The following is a 17053-nucleotide window of genomic DNA, read 5'->3' as shown; positions in this document are numbered from 1 at the left end:
CGCTACACACTCTCGCACATTATTGATAGAAAAGCACCCTTACAAGTCTTACATGTATTTTATTTCCGACACTATACAGGGTGTCCCACTATTGGTATACTAAGCGCGAAGGGCCTTGTAGTTTTGCATACACTGATCACGTAAAAAATACTTCAACAACAACAAAATTACGTCAAAAATATTTTTGTAAATTTTTCCTAAAATCCATGTTTTCTTCTCTGACTTCGCGCAACCGGCATATACCGCTTCTTTAATGTAAGAATTTGTCTTTGAAAACATAAATTTAAACGATAGGTCACGTGCTGGTGCTAAAGTTAGGCGGGTTGCTTGTTATGGGAGTACATATAGAGTTTTAAGAATTCATTTATTTGAAAAAAAAATGCGTCTGGAATTTTATAATTATTTTTTACGTACTCAGCGTATGCAAAACTATAACCTCCTTTGAGCTTAGTATACCAACAGTGGGACACCCTGTATAAGCGACTGGGATCTGTTTTTTTAATTATTTATATATTTATTAATTTTTATATAAAATGATATTTGCAAACTAAAGATGAACACAATCGGCCCAAAGTTAGATAAATAATTTATTTATATATCATTTGCAATCTTATCGTAAATATTCTAAATATTATGTAAATTTTACGTTGTTCTATTTTTTTTTCTTTTTTGATATTCCAAAACAATTTTTTGAAGTGAAACTTCTTTATCGGGGTTGGAAAAAAATTTAATGTAACATTTTTTCGTTACGCGTGCAATTTTTCCGTTACGCGCCATCTTTTTCTGATATGATGATTGTCGTCGATTGATCGTGATTCGACGTATACGAAAAATAAGGCCATAAAGAAGTTCCACTTCATACGTGTGTACACTAGTACCTACACGCACACATTTTTTTGTGTCTTTTTCAAGAAAAATGTTTTTTCTAATAGATTGTTAATATTGTAGGTTAATTTTTTTGGTTTTTGACAATATGTAAATATCTCTGATTTTAATAACCAGATTTTTTTTCCTTTTGTCAAATGTCGACTATATTATTCATATAGTCATATTACAATATAAAGTAGATCACAAATTTAACGAGTATTCGTTACTTAGTATTTACTTTTTTTCATATTCATATCCAATTTCGATATTAAACAACGAATTTAGACACATAAAAATAATCATACATAATTTTAAAAGAATACTTACCGTAAAAAAACATTGCCTTTATATTATTTTAAAAACTACATCTCAAGTCAAATTTAAAATAAGTCCTAAATAAATTACTACAAAATCTTTTTTGAACATTTTTTTCACAAAAAAAAAACATCATATGCTTATTTTTCATACAAACCTCACATTGACAATTATTAATAAAAACAAAAACAAAATGTCGTAGGTAATGTGTAGAAATTTCTAGACACTTTCTTCTTGGCTGCTTTGGTCTGATCTCACGGAATTTATGTCTGGGTCCCGTAGGGGAGGGGGGGAGCCGAAGGGGAAATCCTGTAAGAGAAGGATAAACTATTTATTGAAACTATATTATTATTATGTTACAAAAAAATTAAGAATTAAACGGATTTTAACGAACAAAACTAACAATTTTAACGGACGCAAACTCTGCAGCTTTATAATATTAAGTATAGATTATAAAGTTGAAGAGTTTGTTTGATTGTTTGAACGCGCCAAACTCAGGAACTACTGGTCCGATTTGAAAAATTCTTTCATTGTTAGATAGCCCATTTATCGAGGAAGGCTATAGGTTATATATCATCACGCTAAGACCAACAGGAGCTGAGTAAAACCTTGGGGCACACCTGATGGGGCGCGTGTCTGGGGGCGGGCGGCGCGGGGGGCGGGTCGCGCGGCGCGCGGGGCGACGCGCACTCCGCGCACCCGCCCGCGCGCAGCGTCGAGCGACGCGACCACGACTCGGGCATGCAGCTGTCAACACATTATAAATTTATAAAGAACTAGCTTTCGACCCGCAGCTTCGCCCGCGCAGTCAAAGAAAAACCCGCATAATTCCCGTTCCCGTGGGATTTCCGGGATAAAACCTATCCTATTTCCCGGGGTAAAAAGTAGCCTATGTCCTTTCTCGGGTATCAAAATATCTCTATACCAAATTTCATTCAAATTGGTTCAGTAGTTAAGGCGTGATTGATTACAGACAGACAGACAGAGTTACTTTCGCATTTATAATATTAGTATAGATAGTATAGATAATTTGGAAAATCCAAAAGTGCACGCCTCATAATTTTTTTTTAATAAATATTTATTAATTATTATTTTTGTTTATTTAATAACAATTAAACCACATCGAATCAGACCCTGAAAAATGAAAGGGTTCTATTCCTGTGCATACTCAAGCGTAAGAGAAAAAAAAAGACTCGATTAGTAAAGTATTTCGGTCGCTATCGTGTTAACAAGAAAAAGGATCCGCACATACAGACACACGGACGTCCAAGACAGAACTTTTTTAAACTGTTTTTTAACTAGTTTAAATAACAAAAATGACATCAAAAATATCATGAACGTTAAAAATAGTGTTTTTTCTTAATATGAATAAAGAATTATGTGTGTGTATGTATTATCTTACAAGTGCAATGTATGATACATAAAGACATTTTAAGTTTGAAAAATCAGATGTTTTGCGCGAAGTGACAGTAGTAGGTACCCACCTCAACGCTTCGCTTATGAGGCGTGCAAAATTCGATCACGAGGCGGGACTCGAACCCGCATCCTTTCGCGGGTCTGGCGGGTTTGGCGGCTGGTCGGTTCTGGCGGGTCACGAGTGGCTGAATTGGCCAGGCATCCGCCCCGGAATGGCGCGAAAGGATGCGGGTTCGAGTCCCACCTCGTGATCGAATTTATTCTATTCTTTATAAATTTATTTATAAAGCATTTGAATGCCATAAAACAATAAATATCAATGTGAAAACATTGCTAGTTTTCGTGATTGTTTCGACTTTAAAGTCAAAACTAGCTTTCCGCCCGCGGCTTCGCCCTTCAAAGAAAAACCCGTATCTCGTTTCCTTGAGATTTCCGGGATAAAATCTATCCTATGTGTTAATCCAAGTTACCCTCTATATGTGTGCTTAATTTCATTCTAATTGGTTCAGTAGTATTAATTAGAAACCATCTCAATCAATACGAAACACTTTTCACAATATTATAAGTTGTAACCAGAGGCGGCTCGTGACAAAATTGTATGTTCACTTGAAATAAAACAACGAAAATACAATAGCGTTAGCAGGATAATTTATTACAAAAAAAATGAGCACCACATTATAAATCCATACTCTATACTTAATATTATAAATGCGAAAGTAACTCTGTCTGTCTGTCTGTTACTCAATCACGCCTAAACTACTGAACCAATTTGCATGAAATTTGGTTTGGAGATATTTTGATACCCGAGAAAGGACATAGGCTACCTTTTATTGCGAAATATGTACCACGGGCGAAGCCGGGGCCTCTAGTAATATTATAAATGCGAAAGTGTGTTTATTCGTATTAATGTGACATGGCCATGGGTAACTTTTGACAGGGGTGAAACGACTCATACTAATACGAATTTAACATCAGGGGAATCCGCGGGCAAAGAAAAATATATGAATATTGTTTTCAATAAGAATGATGATGATGATATTGTTCATGAAATTAATAATAATTCCATAATTCCAGGGCCCTGGTGAAAGCGCCCAACGACCGGGCGAGTTTATACGTTCGCTAGCTATGCAGATATTGAGCCATTCTGCGTACGCGCGGCCTTTGGATAGAGAGCATAGCGTACGGGATGTGGGTGGGAATAGGTGGGTGGTTGGTAGTACTTTAATCAGTCGTAAAAATTTCCAATTTTAGGAAGATTAGAAAAATGATTTTAAGGTGATTGCTACGATCTGTTCCCAGCCAATGTCCCGCTAGATGGCGCTGAATTCTACATTTCTAGTTTATTTGAGTTTTTGCGTAATTGGAATAGTCATCAAACCTAGGAATAGTCATGGCGGTTACTGAATATTATATTTTATTGAAATATATATGTTATATCATTGCCTTAAAATCCACCCAATTCGGTAAAATACCGCGTTTTAACATCTGTCATTGCATACAGGGTCGTTTACACACACAGACGTATACAAAAATGATAAAGATTTAACTCTAGATGGCGTAAATGTAAAGCGCGTCACACACGGTGAAGATACTACCTATAATATTTTATCTAATCTAGTAATATTTTATATTACAGTATCTTAAGGTATCCAGTATCAGCGTTCTGACCATCATTTTTCTTTTTTCGCTGTAGAACCGCCATCCTGTTACAAATGACCCACAAAGGAGAATGACCACGGGTGGTATCGGTAAAATTTTAGTTGTGCCACGTATTCGTTATATTGTTAATTCCTATTTGTATTTATAATGATCATATGTATCAATATTATAGTAGAGCCATTTTAATAGGCAACATTTGACAGTTCAATAAAATTCAACAATGTAACCTCTTAACGACGACATAGAATAACATGATATTTCGTTTTGTTAGAACTGCATATTTGCTTAACTTTTTTAAATTACGATTACATATTTATAATAATAATTACCGATACTATTATTATAAATATGATAATTACGATAATTTTAAGATTTCATTTTACTGATAAACCATTCTAAACATAATAAACAATTTCTGAATTAAAGAACTGACGTCGCTACAATTTTGTGTCAATAAACTTTTTTTCTTTTTAAATACCAGAGACGTTACTCTGAAAATCGAAATCTGACATCTAGAATCAAATGCATTGATTACCTGTGAATACTAATCATCATAAATTAATAAATGTGTTTCAAGTTCGATTGACAAATGTTTCAAGTCCGTATCGATCAATTCATTTTAATCGATGTTTTTAAGCAGGTTACCTCTCTTCGAAGATAAAATTGATAGACGTCAAATGTTGCCTATTAAATTGGCTCGACTATTAAACCGGATAAATTGAAATAATAGTAAAAGTTTTTCTTTTGAAACATGTATGACTACGTATGGAATCGGTAAAATACTAGTTGTGTCACGTGTTCGTGATATTGTTAATTCCTATTTGTATTTATAATGATCATATTTATCACTATTAAGTTGTAATTATACCGAATAAATAGAAATAAAAGTAAAAGTTTTGTTTTGACACATACCTATATCTATCTCTCTTGCAAACGTCATATGTCATAGTTTCTATTTGAAATGTCAAATGAATGTGTTCGACGCATTGTTCGATGTTATTTTGAAATAATGTTTAAATTACGATTTACTTTTCACATTTGTCTTGTAAATTAAAATATTACCTATGTAATAAATGTAAAACTTAACGTTCATCGTTAGTTTAAACTCGATTAAGTAGTTTTTTGAAGTGTTGAATAAAACTATTGTTTTATTTTTATTGTCGCGAACTGCGGCTTATTTACATAAAAACTTTAATCATATCTAAAAGTAGTAACATCAAGCTTTAAATTGAGCTATATTTCATCTTGACACAATAAGTTTGATTGCGATACCAAGTGCCATAGTCACTTGGGCAATCTCCTGTGGTTTTCATTTTTCTGTATGGGTAGACAAAACTTCAAAACGCCACCTGCTACGGTTTATATTATGAACGATTAGCTTTCCGCCCGCATTTTCAAAAAAAAACCCGTATAGTTCCCGTTCCCGTGGGATTTCCGGGATAAAACCTATTCAATGTGTACACATCCTCACAAACTTTCGCATTAGTAGGAAGTAGGATTGTTATAAAAATAAAAATTATATTTGTTGGCGTAAACTATTTTATTGTAATTTTGGGAAATAAATAATGTCAAAATTGATTACCTACAATAAAACGCAGTTTTATTTTATTACCTACATTACACTATTGTTTTTTTTTTTATCAAAACATGTATTTTAAGTAGCATATATGATATTATGCTGATCCAAGCATTTTCACTCAAAACTAATATCACTAATGATTTGTAAAAGTAAATTATTTCAATATACATTTCATAACCAACAAGTAAGAATAATTATTCATACAACAACAAATCAAAAACACTATTTACTATGGAAAAAAAGCCAGGAAGGTGAAAAAGATATTTACGATTTCGACGCACTCGACTTTTAGTAAAATATAGTAGGTAAAAATATTATTATGGTTTTGATCACAGACATATGTCTGTGGTTTTGATTTTAGCTACTAGTATCAGAAAGCTGCGTGTTCAATTCACGTCGGGGTCCCACAACTGTGGAGGAAGGAAGGTAGAATACCTCCATCGAATAAGTGAAGTTTCTCGACATACTCGATTTGCCGGCCGGCCTCAATGAAGATTGTCCGAAAGTTGTATATGTGCTCTGTAACGAAAAAATTTCGCTAGCGCGATTCAGAGTGAGGTGTCGTACAATATACCTAATGAAGTTTTTCATCTTTTTATTTTACTGCAAATACAAAATAAAAATTAAACAATGGTAATGTAAATTCTAAACAAACTACTACCAAAATACAATTAGAACAAAAATCATTTGACTGGTTGATTTCACCCAGAGGCCAGAGGCGGCTCGTGACAAAATTGTATGAGTGTTCACTTGAAATAAAACAACGAAAATACAATAGCGTAGCGGGATAATTTATTACAAAAAAAAATGAGCACCACATTTTATAAATGTCTATAACACTAAAAATTACAAAGTACAGGCTATTTCAAAACGAATTCAATGATTATCAATAATTAGTAAATCACCGAATTTGCATTCGCGAGCGTACCTACGCGTAGGTATCCATAGTGTTTGTTTATACTAAAGGAATGGCAACGTCGCGTGCAATTGCTGCTGTCATACGATGCGGCAACGTTGCGTGAGACTCAAAACGCTACCTGCTACGGTATGAACGATTGTTATAAAAATAAAAGTTATACATATTTGTTGGCGTAAACTATTTTATTCATCATTAATTTTGGAAAATAAATAATGTCAAAATTGATTACAATAAAACGCAGTTTTATCTATTGTTTTTTTTTTATCAAAACATGTATGTATTTGAGTAGTTAGTAGCATATAATATTCTGAATTTCTGATCCATGCCTATTCACTCAAAACTAATAACACTAATGATTTGTAACAGTAAATTATTTCAATAGGTAACGTAACGGCACCAGTCTTGTACAGATTAAGGAAAAAATTGAAGTTTTTTACAAATTTCTCGTAGGTTTTTTAACTTTATTGGATATTGTTTAGTTATACCTTTAGTTAAATGTTAGTTTAACGTAACCAATGTTAGAAAAAAGATTACAATGCATAAATAATGAAGTTATTTATAAATTAAAAAACCACTTTTTTGCACCAGTGTTGGACAGTGAGAAATCTAATGATGGACACCCAGTTTTGGACAACATCCAGTTATGAACACCCATTTATGGACTGTACCTAATGTGGTTTCTCCACTTATCTACACTTGGAGAAGACTTATAGTTATCAATAGAATCTTGAAAATGATGATTGGAATACAATAAATCGGAGATATATTTATAAAAAATAGTACTTATTAATTATTTTGCATACTTATAATATTTAAAACAGTCTTAATTTCCATTTTCTATGCAAAAATTGGACAAATGCATCGTTAAATACGAGTTACACCAATATGGTTTTTTTTCTCAATAAGTCAGGGATGAAAAATATAACTAAAAAAAGTACTGCCATTCCATCCATTTTGGGACTTCTTCTTCTTCGTCATATCACTCTAGGGGGGTAGATGTTACCCGCTTCACGATGTTCCGCCATATCTCTCTGTTTCCTGGCATTCCGCTACACTCGTGAAGTGAATCGCCAATCTGAATCCGCCAGCAGCCTTAATCTGATCGGTCCATCGATATGGATTCCAAATTGTAGCACGAGACAAAAAGCTTTTTTTAAACTGTTGTCAAGATGGTGTGGATGAAATTTAAGCGTGTGTGCTATATGGTGGTGAAATTTAGCAGCAGACAACGATCCAAACAGTTCATCAGAGAACTCTCTATGATAGATGCGTTACAATACGCATAAGTATGCGACTTTTCTACGCAGTGATAGAGAATGAAGCCGAGAACGAGTCGCACAGCAATAATGACCCATTGTTCTAAAATATATTCTTCATGTTTAGATAGATATTATGTTGTTGGACCCATTAGTGTAATTTTAACAAAAAATATCAATGTCCATTATAGGAACCAAAGCAAATCCAGTCATGGACAATTGTTGTACAATATTGGAACCCTTTGTTTGAAATGGTCGTGATAGGTATATTATTAATCAGAAAGAAAAGACAATACAGAAAAGCGCATGTAATTAGTACCTTTAAAAAAAGTTTATTTTCGACATATGTCCATAAATGGATATATCCATAGAATTAAATCCAGTTATGGACACTGATGAATTTTATTTAAACAACATAACCTATCATGATACTAAATCGTGTAATATTTTGTACACTTAACTACTATAAATAAAAGTAATATAAAATTTTGCTGACATTTATACAAAAATTCTTATAACCAAAATTGAGTCCTCACTTCCTTAAGGATTTTCTTAGTAAAAACGGATTTCTTCGAAACGAGTCGCAGCAACTAAACATAACGTTCTGCCATCTTCAAACATTTTGGCCGAATAAGATGAAATGTCGTATTTTGATAGCTTATGAACCAAACTTTTATTTTAAGTATTGCCAAATTATATAACGTTAATTTTGGTCCTAATATTTAAATTTAATATTTATTTTGTCCATTACTGGATGCTTGTCCACCACTGGTGCCGTTACCTTATTTGAACATTTCATAACCAACAAGTAAGAATAATTCGTATACAAGATACAATAACAAATCTAATACACTATTTATTATTTTATTATATTTCATTATGTGAAAATAACCAGGAAGGTGAAAAACATATTTACGAAAACAAAGTAACATATGGTTTTGCTATTAGCTATCAGGAAAAAAAATCGTATTGGAACAAAAGAAGGATTGAAACTGAATTAGGTAATTAGGTATGTTTGTTTCTGGGTGCACCGTTTTCGACGACGCGACGGCCGACGCGTGACGTAAACGGAGTAGGTACCTACTTTGCTAAAACAAACTAAGTAATAAAATTGTGTGTCTGTCTGAAAATTCGCTAAAGCATATTTTACCAATGTTTGCAAGTTTGTGATTACTTTGATAGTTTATCGATTTATAATAATTGTATACTTATATCATTGTTTAAAAATATTCAAACACAATATGATATAGGTACTGATTTATCACTGGTTTCAGTGATGAACTGATGAGTCAATGTTAGCCACAATACTAATCACTTTCGTCATACATGTGTATGAACTATGATTGATGTGATTTGCAATGTGGTGAAATTTCATAAAAATCACGGGCCAATTTTTTGTTTTGAATCCCACCGAAAATACATATATTACTAATTGCGTTATTAGAATAATTAATTACTATACCCACGATCAATTATTACAATTTACAATATAGTCTCAAATGCATACTAGAGAAATATTGCAATTTGAATCAATTAAAATGCATAGCATACAAAAATAAATTCACAACACAAGAAATTCCGCGCGCAAATCATAGCGCGTGTCAATGAAATCAAGAATGTAATTTTATATCAAGCCGACGACGACGCCGAACTAAAGTACCTACAGTACCATTTACATTCAGTGTACAATACAGTTTACAGACCTACGACGGACGAACAATAATGAGTAATAAATTGTTTACAAAAAAAAACATAGTTTCTAAAGTCATTAGTTTTATTTTATTTTATTGTTATTTTCTTTGAACTTTGATTTATTAGAATTATGCGAATTATGTATAAGATAACGAACGCGAATGCACGACATCTAGCGCGTCTATGTCTAAACATCGCCATTCGTTTACTAGATGTCGTGCTTTATGTCGTGTTTCGCTTGGCAAAAGTCACGCACACTACTGTAAATAAAATAAATAAATAAATAAATAAATCATTTATTGCATAAAAACATGGTACATACAAAGATATTAAGATGAAAATTAAGGAACATTCATGTTTTTACTATAGTTACATAGCATACAATAATTATTATTAATTCACAAAATGAATGAGAATGATAAGTTAGTTACAATTTAATAAGACGAGTCAGGAGTATTGTCAGTTAAAATTAGTTTTATACATAAATCATAGTCATACAGTCAATCAAATATCAAAATCATTATTTTATATTATTTATACATTTTTCATATTATACAGAAATTCATTTAAGTTGTAAAAACAATTCTCTAACAAGTATTTAATTAATTTATTTTTAAATCCTGGAAGAGGAACCCCTTGCAGGTCTTTTGGAATTTTATTAAATATCTGAATACCTATGTAAGGAACATTTTTTTTGTACAAAGTTAATTTAGGCCTCGGTAAAAACAATTTGTTTGGATATCTTGTTAATTTTCCAATTTCTTTATTAAGTTTAAAATATTGAGGATTTTTTTTTATGAAAATACAAATTTCTTTGATATATATACATGCAAGAGGCAGGATTCTCAAGTTTTTAAAAAGTTCCCTACAACTCACAGTAGGCCCAACATTACAAATAGCTCTTATGCACTTTTTTTGTAATTTAAATGCTCTGTCAAACTCAACCGAATTGCCCCAAATTATAATACCATATGACAAGACTGATGATACATAGCCGTAGTAGGCCGTTATCGCTGCTTCCCTTGATATCGTCTGTCTTAACCGCCTTATTACATAAACAAATCTATCAAGCTTCGTGCAGACCATATCAATATGCGACTTCCAGTTACAGTGTTTATCATAGATTACCCCAAGAAATTTAGCTGTTTCGACTTCTTGTATTATATGTTCTTTGTATTTTACTGTTAGGTTATGAGTTATTCCATTATACGGGCAGAACTGAATAAAATTTGTTTTTTGTAAATTTACTTGAAGATTATTGGATTGTAACCAATGTATTGTTTTTTGAAGTATATTGTTTATTTCTGTTTCGTATGTATTAACATTGGTACACTGCACAAAAATAGTCGTATCGTCCGCATACAAAACACATGGACAGTCGAGATACATTGGCAGGTCATTGATATACGTCAAAAATAAAAATGGACCTATTATACTGCCTTGAGGCACACCTCGTTCAATGTTTCTGTACTTAGAGCAGTAAGTGCGTTTCAAATTTCCATCAATTTTCGTAATTTCAGTGCATTGTTGTCTATCACTCAGGTACGAATCCATTAAGTCATATGCTTTTCCTCTTATACCATAATTATAGAGTTTATAGAGTAACTTGCTATGATTTACGTTGTCAAATGCCTTAGACATATCAAGCAATAGGGCATTAATGGGTATTTTGTCATTAAGACTGTCCATTATAAGTTTCGTCATATTAAAGCAAGCTAATGTCGTGGAACTACCGTTTCGAAATCCAAATTGCATATTTGAGAGAATTTTGTTTTTTTCAAAAAAGCTGTTTAACCTTTTAATTATAGCCTTTTCAAATATTTTAGCTATGATAGGTATCAGTGTTATGGGTCTATAGTTATTTAGATCTCGGGGATTATCTTTTTTAAACATTGGTTTTACTACCGAGTATTTCAACATAGTAGGATATATACCTGTTTCAAATGAAAGATTTATTAAGAATGAGATTGGATGGCTTATTATTTCAGCACATTTCTTTAAAATACCGGTTCTTAACCCATCATATCCAACGGCGTTTGTATTATTTAGTGACATAATTATCTTAGATATTTCACATGAGTCTGTGGGCGTTAAGTAAATTGAATTCATTATATTATTAGTATTATTGTTAAAAATCTGTTTATGAATATTAATGTCATCTTCTGGCTGTAAATTTATATTATTTATAAAATAATTATTGAATAATTCGCAAATGATATTTGGTTGGTCAGTTGTTAATGTGTTCGTTTCAATGACATTAATATCGTTTTTGTGTTCACACTCATTTACATTCTCTTTTATAAGATTCCACGCAGCTTTGCACTTGTTATTATGATTATGAATATATTTTAAATTATTGATTCGTTTTGAAGTGTGTATGCATTTTCTAAGTAGTTTTGTGTATTTTTTTAACTGTTTGTCATGATTTGATCTATTACTCCGCGATAGCATGTTAATTATGAATAATCTTCTTTTAGTCAGACATGATCTTCTAATTCCTTTAGTAAGCCAGCATTCCCTTTTGGATCTATTCTGTGATTTTATTTTAATAATTGGAAAACATAAGTCGTAAAATAACTTAAAAATACTATGGAATGCATTATATGCCTCATTAACATCTTGAGCATGTTCGTATGTTTCAGTGAATGAAAGCGATGCTACAGCTTGTAGAAATTTTCTAATATTATCTTTATTATAATCTCGTTTGAATTCAAAGAAGGGTATCGCTATCTTTGTCATTTTTGTTTGAAAAGTCAAGCTTTGTCCGGTTTCATGGTCAGAGAGTGAAAGTAAATGTGTTTGAGCATTTGCATTTCTGATATTACTAATTATTAGGTCCAAACAAGAAGATTTCCTTGTGGGAACGTTGATGTGAGATTGCAAGTTATAATTATTAAGTAGACTATTTATTTCACGTACTATTTTACTTTGTTTAAGGAGATCTATATTCCAGTCACCGCATAGTACCAGTTTACTGTTATTTTTACTTTTCTTATAGAGAGTATTTAAGATAGAATCTAATTTATTAATAAATATGTAAGGATCGCTATTTGGAGTTCTATATATACAGATAATTACTAATTTTAACCGTTGAATTTCGATCCCACAACATTCAAAAACATCTACCGTAGCTATTTTGTGTAGCCAAGTAATTTCTTTAAATACTATATTATTATAAACTAATATACAAGAGCCACCCCTATTTTTTGTCCTTGAGTATGATGAAGCCATTTTGTAACCTGGAATTTTTAATATACTTTCACAACCTCTTTTTATAAATGTTTCCGTTAGGCAAATTATATCAATATTTACATTATAGAATACTGTAGAAGTGTAAAATTTTGCCGGTATTTCACTGTTGTTTTTCTAAGTAAATAATGTAAGTTATTGATTAAAAAGGTCGAACGCGGACACATTTCATTGTAGAGAAGTGATAAAATGATTAGTTTTAAAGAAATAGTGTCTGTGTTAAGTGTTTAGTCGTCATCAAAAATGTATGGAGGGACGGTCGGAACATCCACCTTAACAGTAGTTAGGGAAATTTCGATTGACAGAAAAATTACGATAAGAAAGGAAAATTTCCATAAGTCGGGAAAATTTCAATACGTTAGGAAAATTTATATAGATAAGGAAAATTTGTATAAGTCAGGAAAATGTTTATAAGCCAGGAAAATTTTTATACGCCAGGAAAATTTATATACACCAGGAAAAATCCATTAGTCGGGTAAATTACGATAAGTCAGGAAAAATTTGTATAAGTCAGGAAAATTTCCATAAGTCAGGAAAATTTCTATAAGCTGGAGAATTTCCATAAGAAAGAAAAATTTCTATAAGCCAGGAAAATTTCTGTCCGTCAGGAAAAATTGTATAAGCCAGGAAAATTTCTATACGTCAGGAAAATTACGATGTCGGGAAAATTTCCATAAGAAAGGAAAATTTCTATACGTGAGGAAAATTTCTAAGTCAGGAAAATTACGATAAGTCGGGAAAATTACGATAAGTCGGGAAAATTTCCATAAGAAAGGAAAATTTGTATACGTGAGAAAAATTTATAGGCGTATAGAAATTTTCCTGGCGTATAAATATTTTCCTGGCTTATATACATTTTCCTGACTTATACAAATTTTCCTTATCTATATTTCCTGACGGCATGATGATGATGATGATGGCATTTTCTCAAGTAGCCGAGGTCTTTTTAGTATTCCCATTGAAACAAATCAATGGGGTTTAGGTCGAGGGACCGTAGAGGCCAGGCTTTAAGGCAGGCATCACCGGCGCATGCGCAGGCTGCAACGACCAATCCATCTTTCAGGGTATCTTTGCCCTTTAGCCTGGCCTGCACGGTCCCCGGACATAAACCCTATTGATTTTTTTCCTTGGGGATACTACAAAGACGAGAGACTGCCACAATTTGGACGAAATAACCCGGAAATTCATAGTAGCAGAAGAAACCATTAAAAATGATAAAAGGGCATTCAGACATTTAAAAGACAACTTTTTACGGTGATGTCGCACTTGCATTGAGCAACAGCGGGGTTATTTTAAAAATTTCTGGTAATTAAACACCTATTTATTGGTTTTAATGATCATCAAGTTAATTCAATTTTTGCACTTACCACATTTTGATTTAAATTTTTCGATTGAAGCTTTCTGAATAATTAAATGAAATTTTCAGGGTAGCTATCTGATAGATAGAGCAAGTTTTTAAAAGTCAAACGGAAAACTTTTTTTATGTGATTTTATTTTTTTACGGGCCCTTGAAGTGGTGAACATACTGGGTAATTTTATCTTTCTTGCCATTTAATTCTTTTTTTTATTCCATTCAAAGATCTAACGATAGTAAATGTTACCATACTGAATTGGCCTATCTTTCAGCTTAGCACACAAAAAAAATCAAGCATCTTCCGCAATCATTGACGTCAGCATGAGTGAAAATATCATCGTACTCGGCGATAGGTGAAAAATTGAAAAAAACGTCATAACTCCGAAAATACGAAAAATCGCATAACATACATGGGGGTGATTCGGATAGCCCTTTAGGTCCTCTACCTCTCAGCTTCCGTTCATCACTACTTTTTGGTACACCCTGTATAATATAATTTATTTATTTTATTTGATACACCAATAATGACACAATTACAATTCACATAAATACATTAATATTATTTCTTAATCTGAATTGGCCATGATGGGGTTAATGAGTCACAAACACTGATTACTTTAAATTAACTTTATTTCTAAGTAAAAATACCGGGAACACATGCAGTCGCTATAATGTCACGGAGCAGAGAGAGACCATAGATTATACACCTCACAGGAAGGCACGCAATTTAGAATAACACAGATAATAAATAAATTTACTTTAACACTCCCTTCAAATAAGAGCCTTCCACAAAGAAAATATAAACAAAAAGTTTCAACTTCACATATACATAAGTTTAACATAACAATTTACTTCTTATTATAACAGAACTTAATATTCACCTTTTATTTAACATACCAAATTTACTTTTAATCTTAAGTCTATCTTGCTATACAAACATTCAAAGTTTTCAAATTTAACATACCAATATTACATTTATTCAACTTAAATCTATATCGGAATACAAACACTTTAAGTTCCTAGATTTGACATACCAATATTACATCTTAACAATTTAAATCTATCTCGAGGTAACGCTTTAGTTAAAATATCAGCAAATTGATGATCTGTACTAACATACTTTAAAGAAATAATCTTTTCATTATATTTTTCTTTCACAAAATTATACTTAATATCAATATGTTTACAGCGTTTATGAAATTCACTATTTTTAATTACATTTATAGCACTTTGATTGTCAATATTTAAACACACAGAACTTTGTTTGTATTCTCCTAAATCACACAATAATTGTTTTAACCACATTAATTCTTTGGTGGCCGCACAGGCAGCCATAAATTCCGCCTCAGTAGTTGACAAGGCTACACTATGTTGGCGTTGACTGGACCATGTGATCGCAGCTCCACTTTTCATGAACACATAGCCTGTCATGGAACGCCTTGATATAACATCATTAGCATAATCAGCATCGCTATAGCCAATTAAATCTGAGGTCTGTGGCTTACATTGATAGCATAGACCAAAATCAATGGTTCCTCTTAAATATTTTAATATTTTCTTTACGGCATTCCAGTGAGACTCATTATAATTGTGCAAAAACTGACTTACCAGACTGACTGCAAACATAATGTCTGGTCTGCTTACAGTTGCTAGGTGTATAAGTGATCCAACTGCTTCTCTGTATGGTAGCTTGTATGCAAGCATCGTCTCATTTTTCTGTAACTTTACATGAGGATCAGCTGGAACAGAGTTAGGGTTAGCACTGCTCATGTTGAACCTTTCCAACAGTTTTTCAATATATTTACTTTGATGAATAAAAATATGTCTTTTATTTCTTTCTATTTGCATACCAACAAAGTTAGAAGGTGTACAAGTCTTTATATTAAAGCTTGTTTTCAATTCATCAATTACTTCTTTCAAAATCATCTTATCTTTTGACATTAAAAGACCATCATCCACATAAAGGCATAAATAACATTTAATTTCATTAACTTGACCAATATAGACACACTGATCAGCTAAGCTTTTGACAAAACCAAATTTTTGTAAAACTATATTAAATTTAGTGTTCCAGCACCTAGGAGCTTGTTTGAGGCCATAAAGTGATTTATTAAGTTTACATACAGTATTAGGCAAACATTCTAAGCCCTCAGGTGGAACCATGAATATTTGTTCTTTTAACTCTCCATAAAGAAATGCTGTTTTTATATCAAATTGCATTATTTCTAAGTTTTGTTCAGCAGCTATTGATAAAAGTGAACGGATAGAGTCATACCTGACAGTAGGTGAGAAGGTTTCATCATAGTCGATCCCCTTCGTTTGTGCATAGCCTTTTGCACACAGACGAGACTTGTACCGTGGACCTGTTGGCTCATCCTTTATTCTGAATACCCATTTGCATCCAATCACTTTGGCATTTTCAGGTTTCTCAACCAATGTCCATGTCTGGTTTTCACTATGAGATTGTAATTCCTCACTTATTGACATTTTCCACTTCTCAGAATCAGCTGATGTAATTGCATCAATGTAGGTTAAAGGTACATCTAAAATTCCTTCATTATAGCATAAATATGTTCCAAAATCTTTTAATTTAGAGTGCAACTGTTTATTTCTTGGTCTTAATGTTATGTTTGGATCGGGCAGGTTATTAATATTTGTATCTGGTACATAAATACTGTCTGACGATGAGTCATAAGAATCATATTCATCATAATTACTCACTGTGTTTGTGGAACTTGACTTTGTGC

At 32.3% G+C, this 17053-nt stretch overlaps 1 protein-coding gene across 2 annotated transcripts in view; it reads right to left on the bottom strand.

The window, feature by feature from the left end:
* Nucleotides 1-1401: 1401 nt before the first annotated feature.
* LOC149895709 (43 kDa receptor-associated protein of the synapse) overlaps nt 1402-17053 on the bottom strand; it is a 38419-nt gene continuing 22767 nt past the window's right edge. Inside the window, exons 11-12 of one of the 2 annotated variants that reach the window (XM_090118693.1) lie at nt 1791-1929; nt 1402-1491 (exon numbers count right to left, since the gene is read on the bottom strand). In XM_090118693.1, the coding sequence (XP_089974819.1) occupies nt 1402-1491; nt 1791-1929 (229 nt within the window). The remainder of the gene's footprint in view (nt 1492-1790; nt 1930-17053) is intronic. The other variant, XM_090118694.1, reaches the window with a different exon arrangement.

The sequence above is a fragment of the Colias eurytheme genome, chromosome 30, assembly GCF_061535395.1.
Source record: "Colias eurytheme isolate Ceu_HAF_F1 chromosome 30, ilColEury1 Martin Lab GWU primary, whole genome shotgun sequence".
Taxonomy (NCBI): domain Eukaryota; kingdom Metazoa; phylum Arthropoda; class Insecta; order Lepidoptera; family Pieridae; genus Colias; species Colias eurytheme.
Note: the sequence above shows the minus strand (reverse complement) of the source record. Positions and strands in the feature narration are given on the sequence as shown.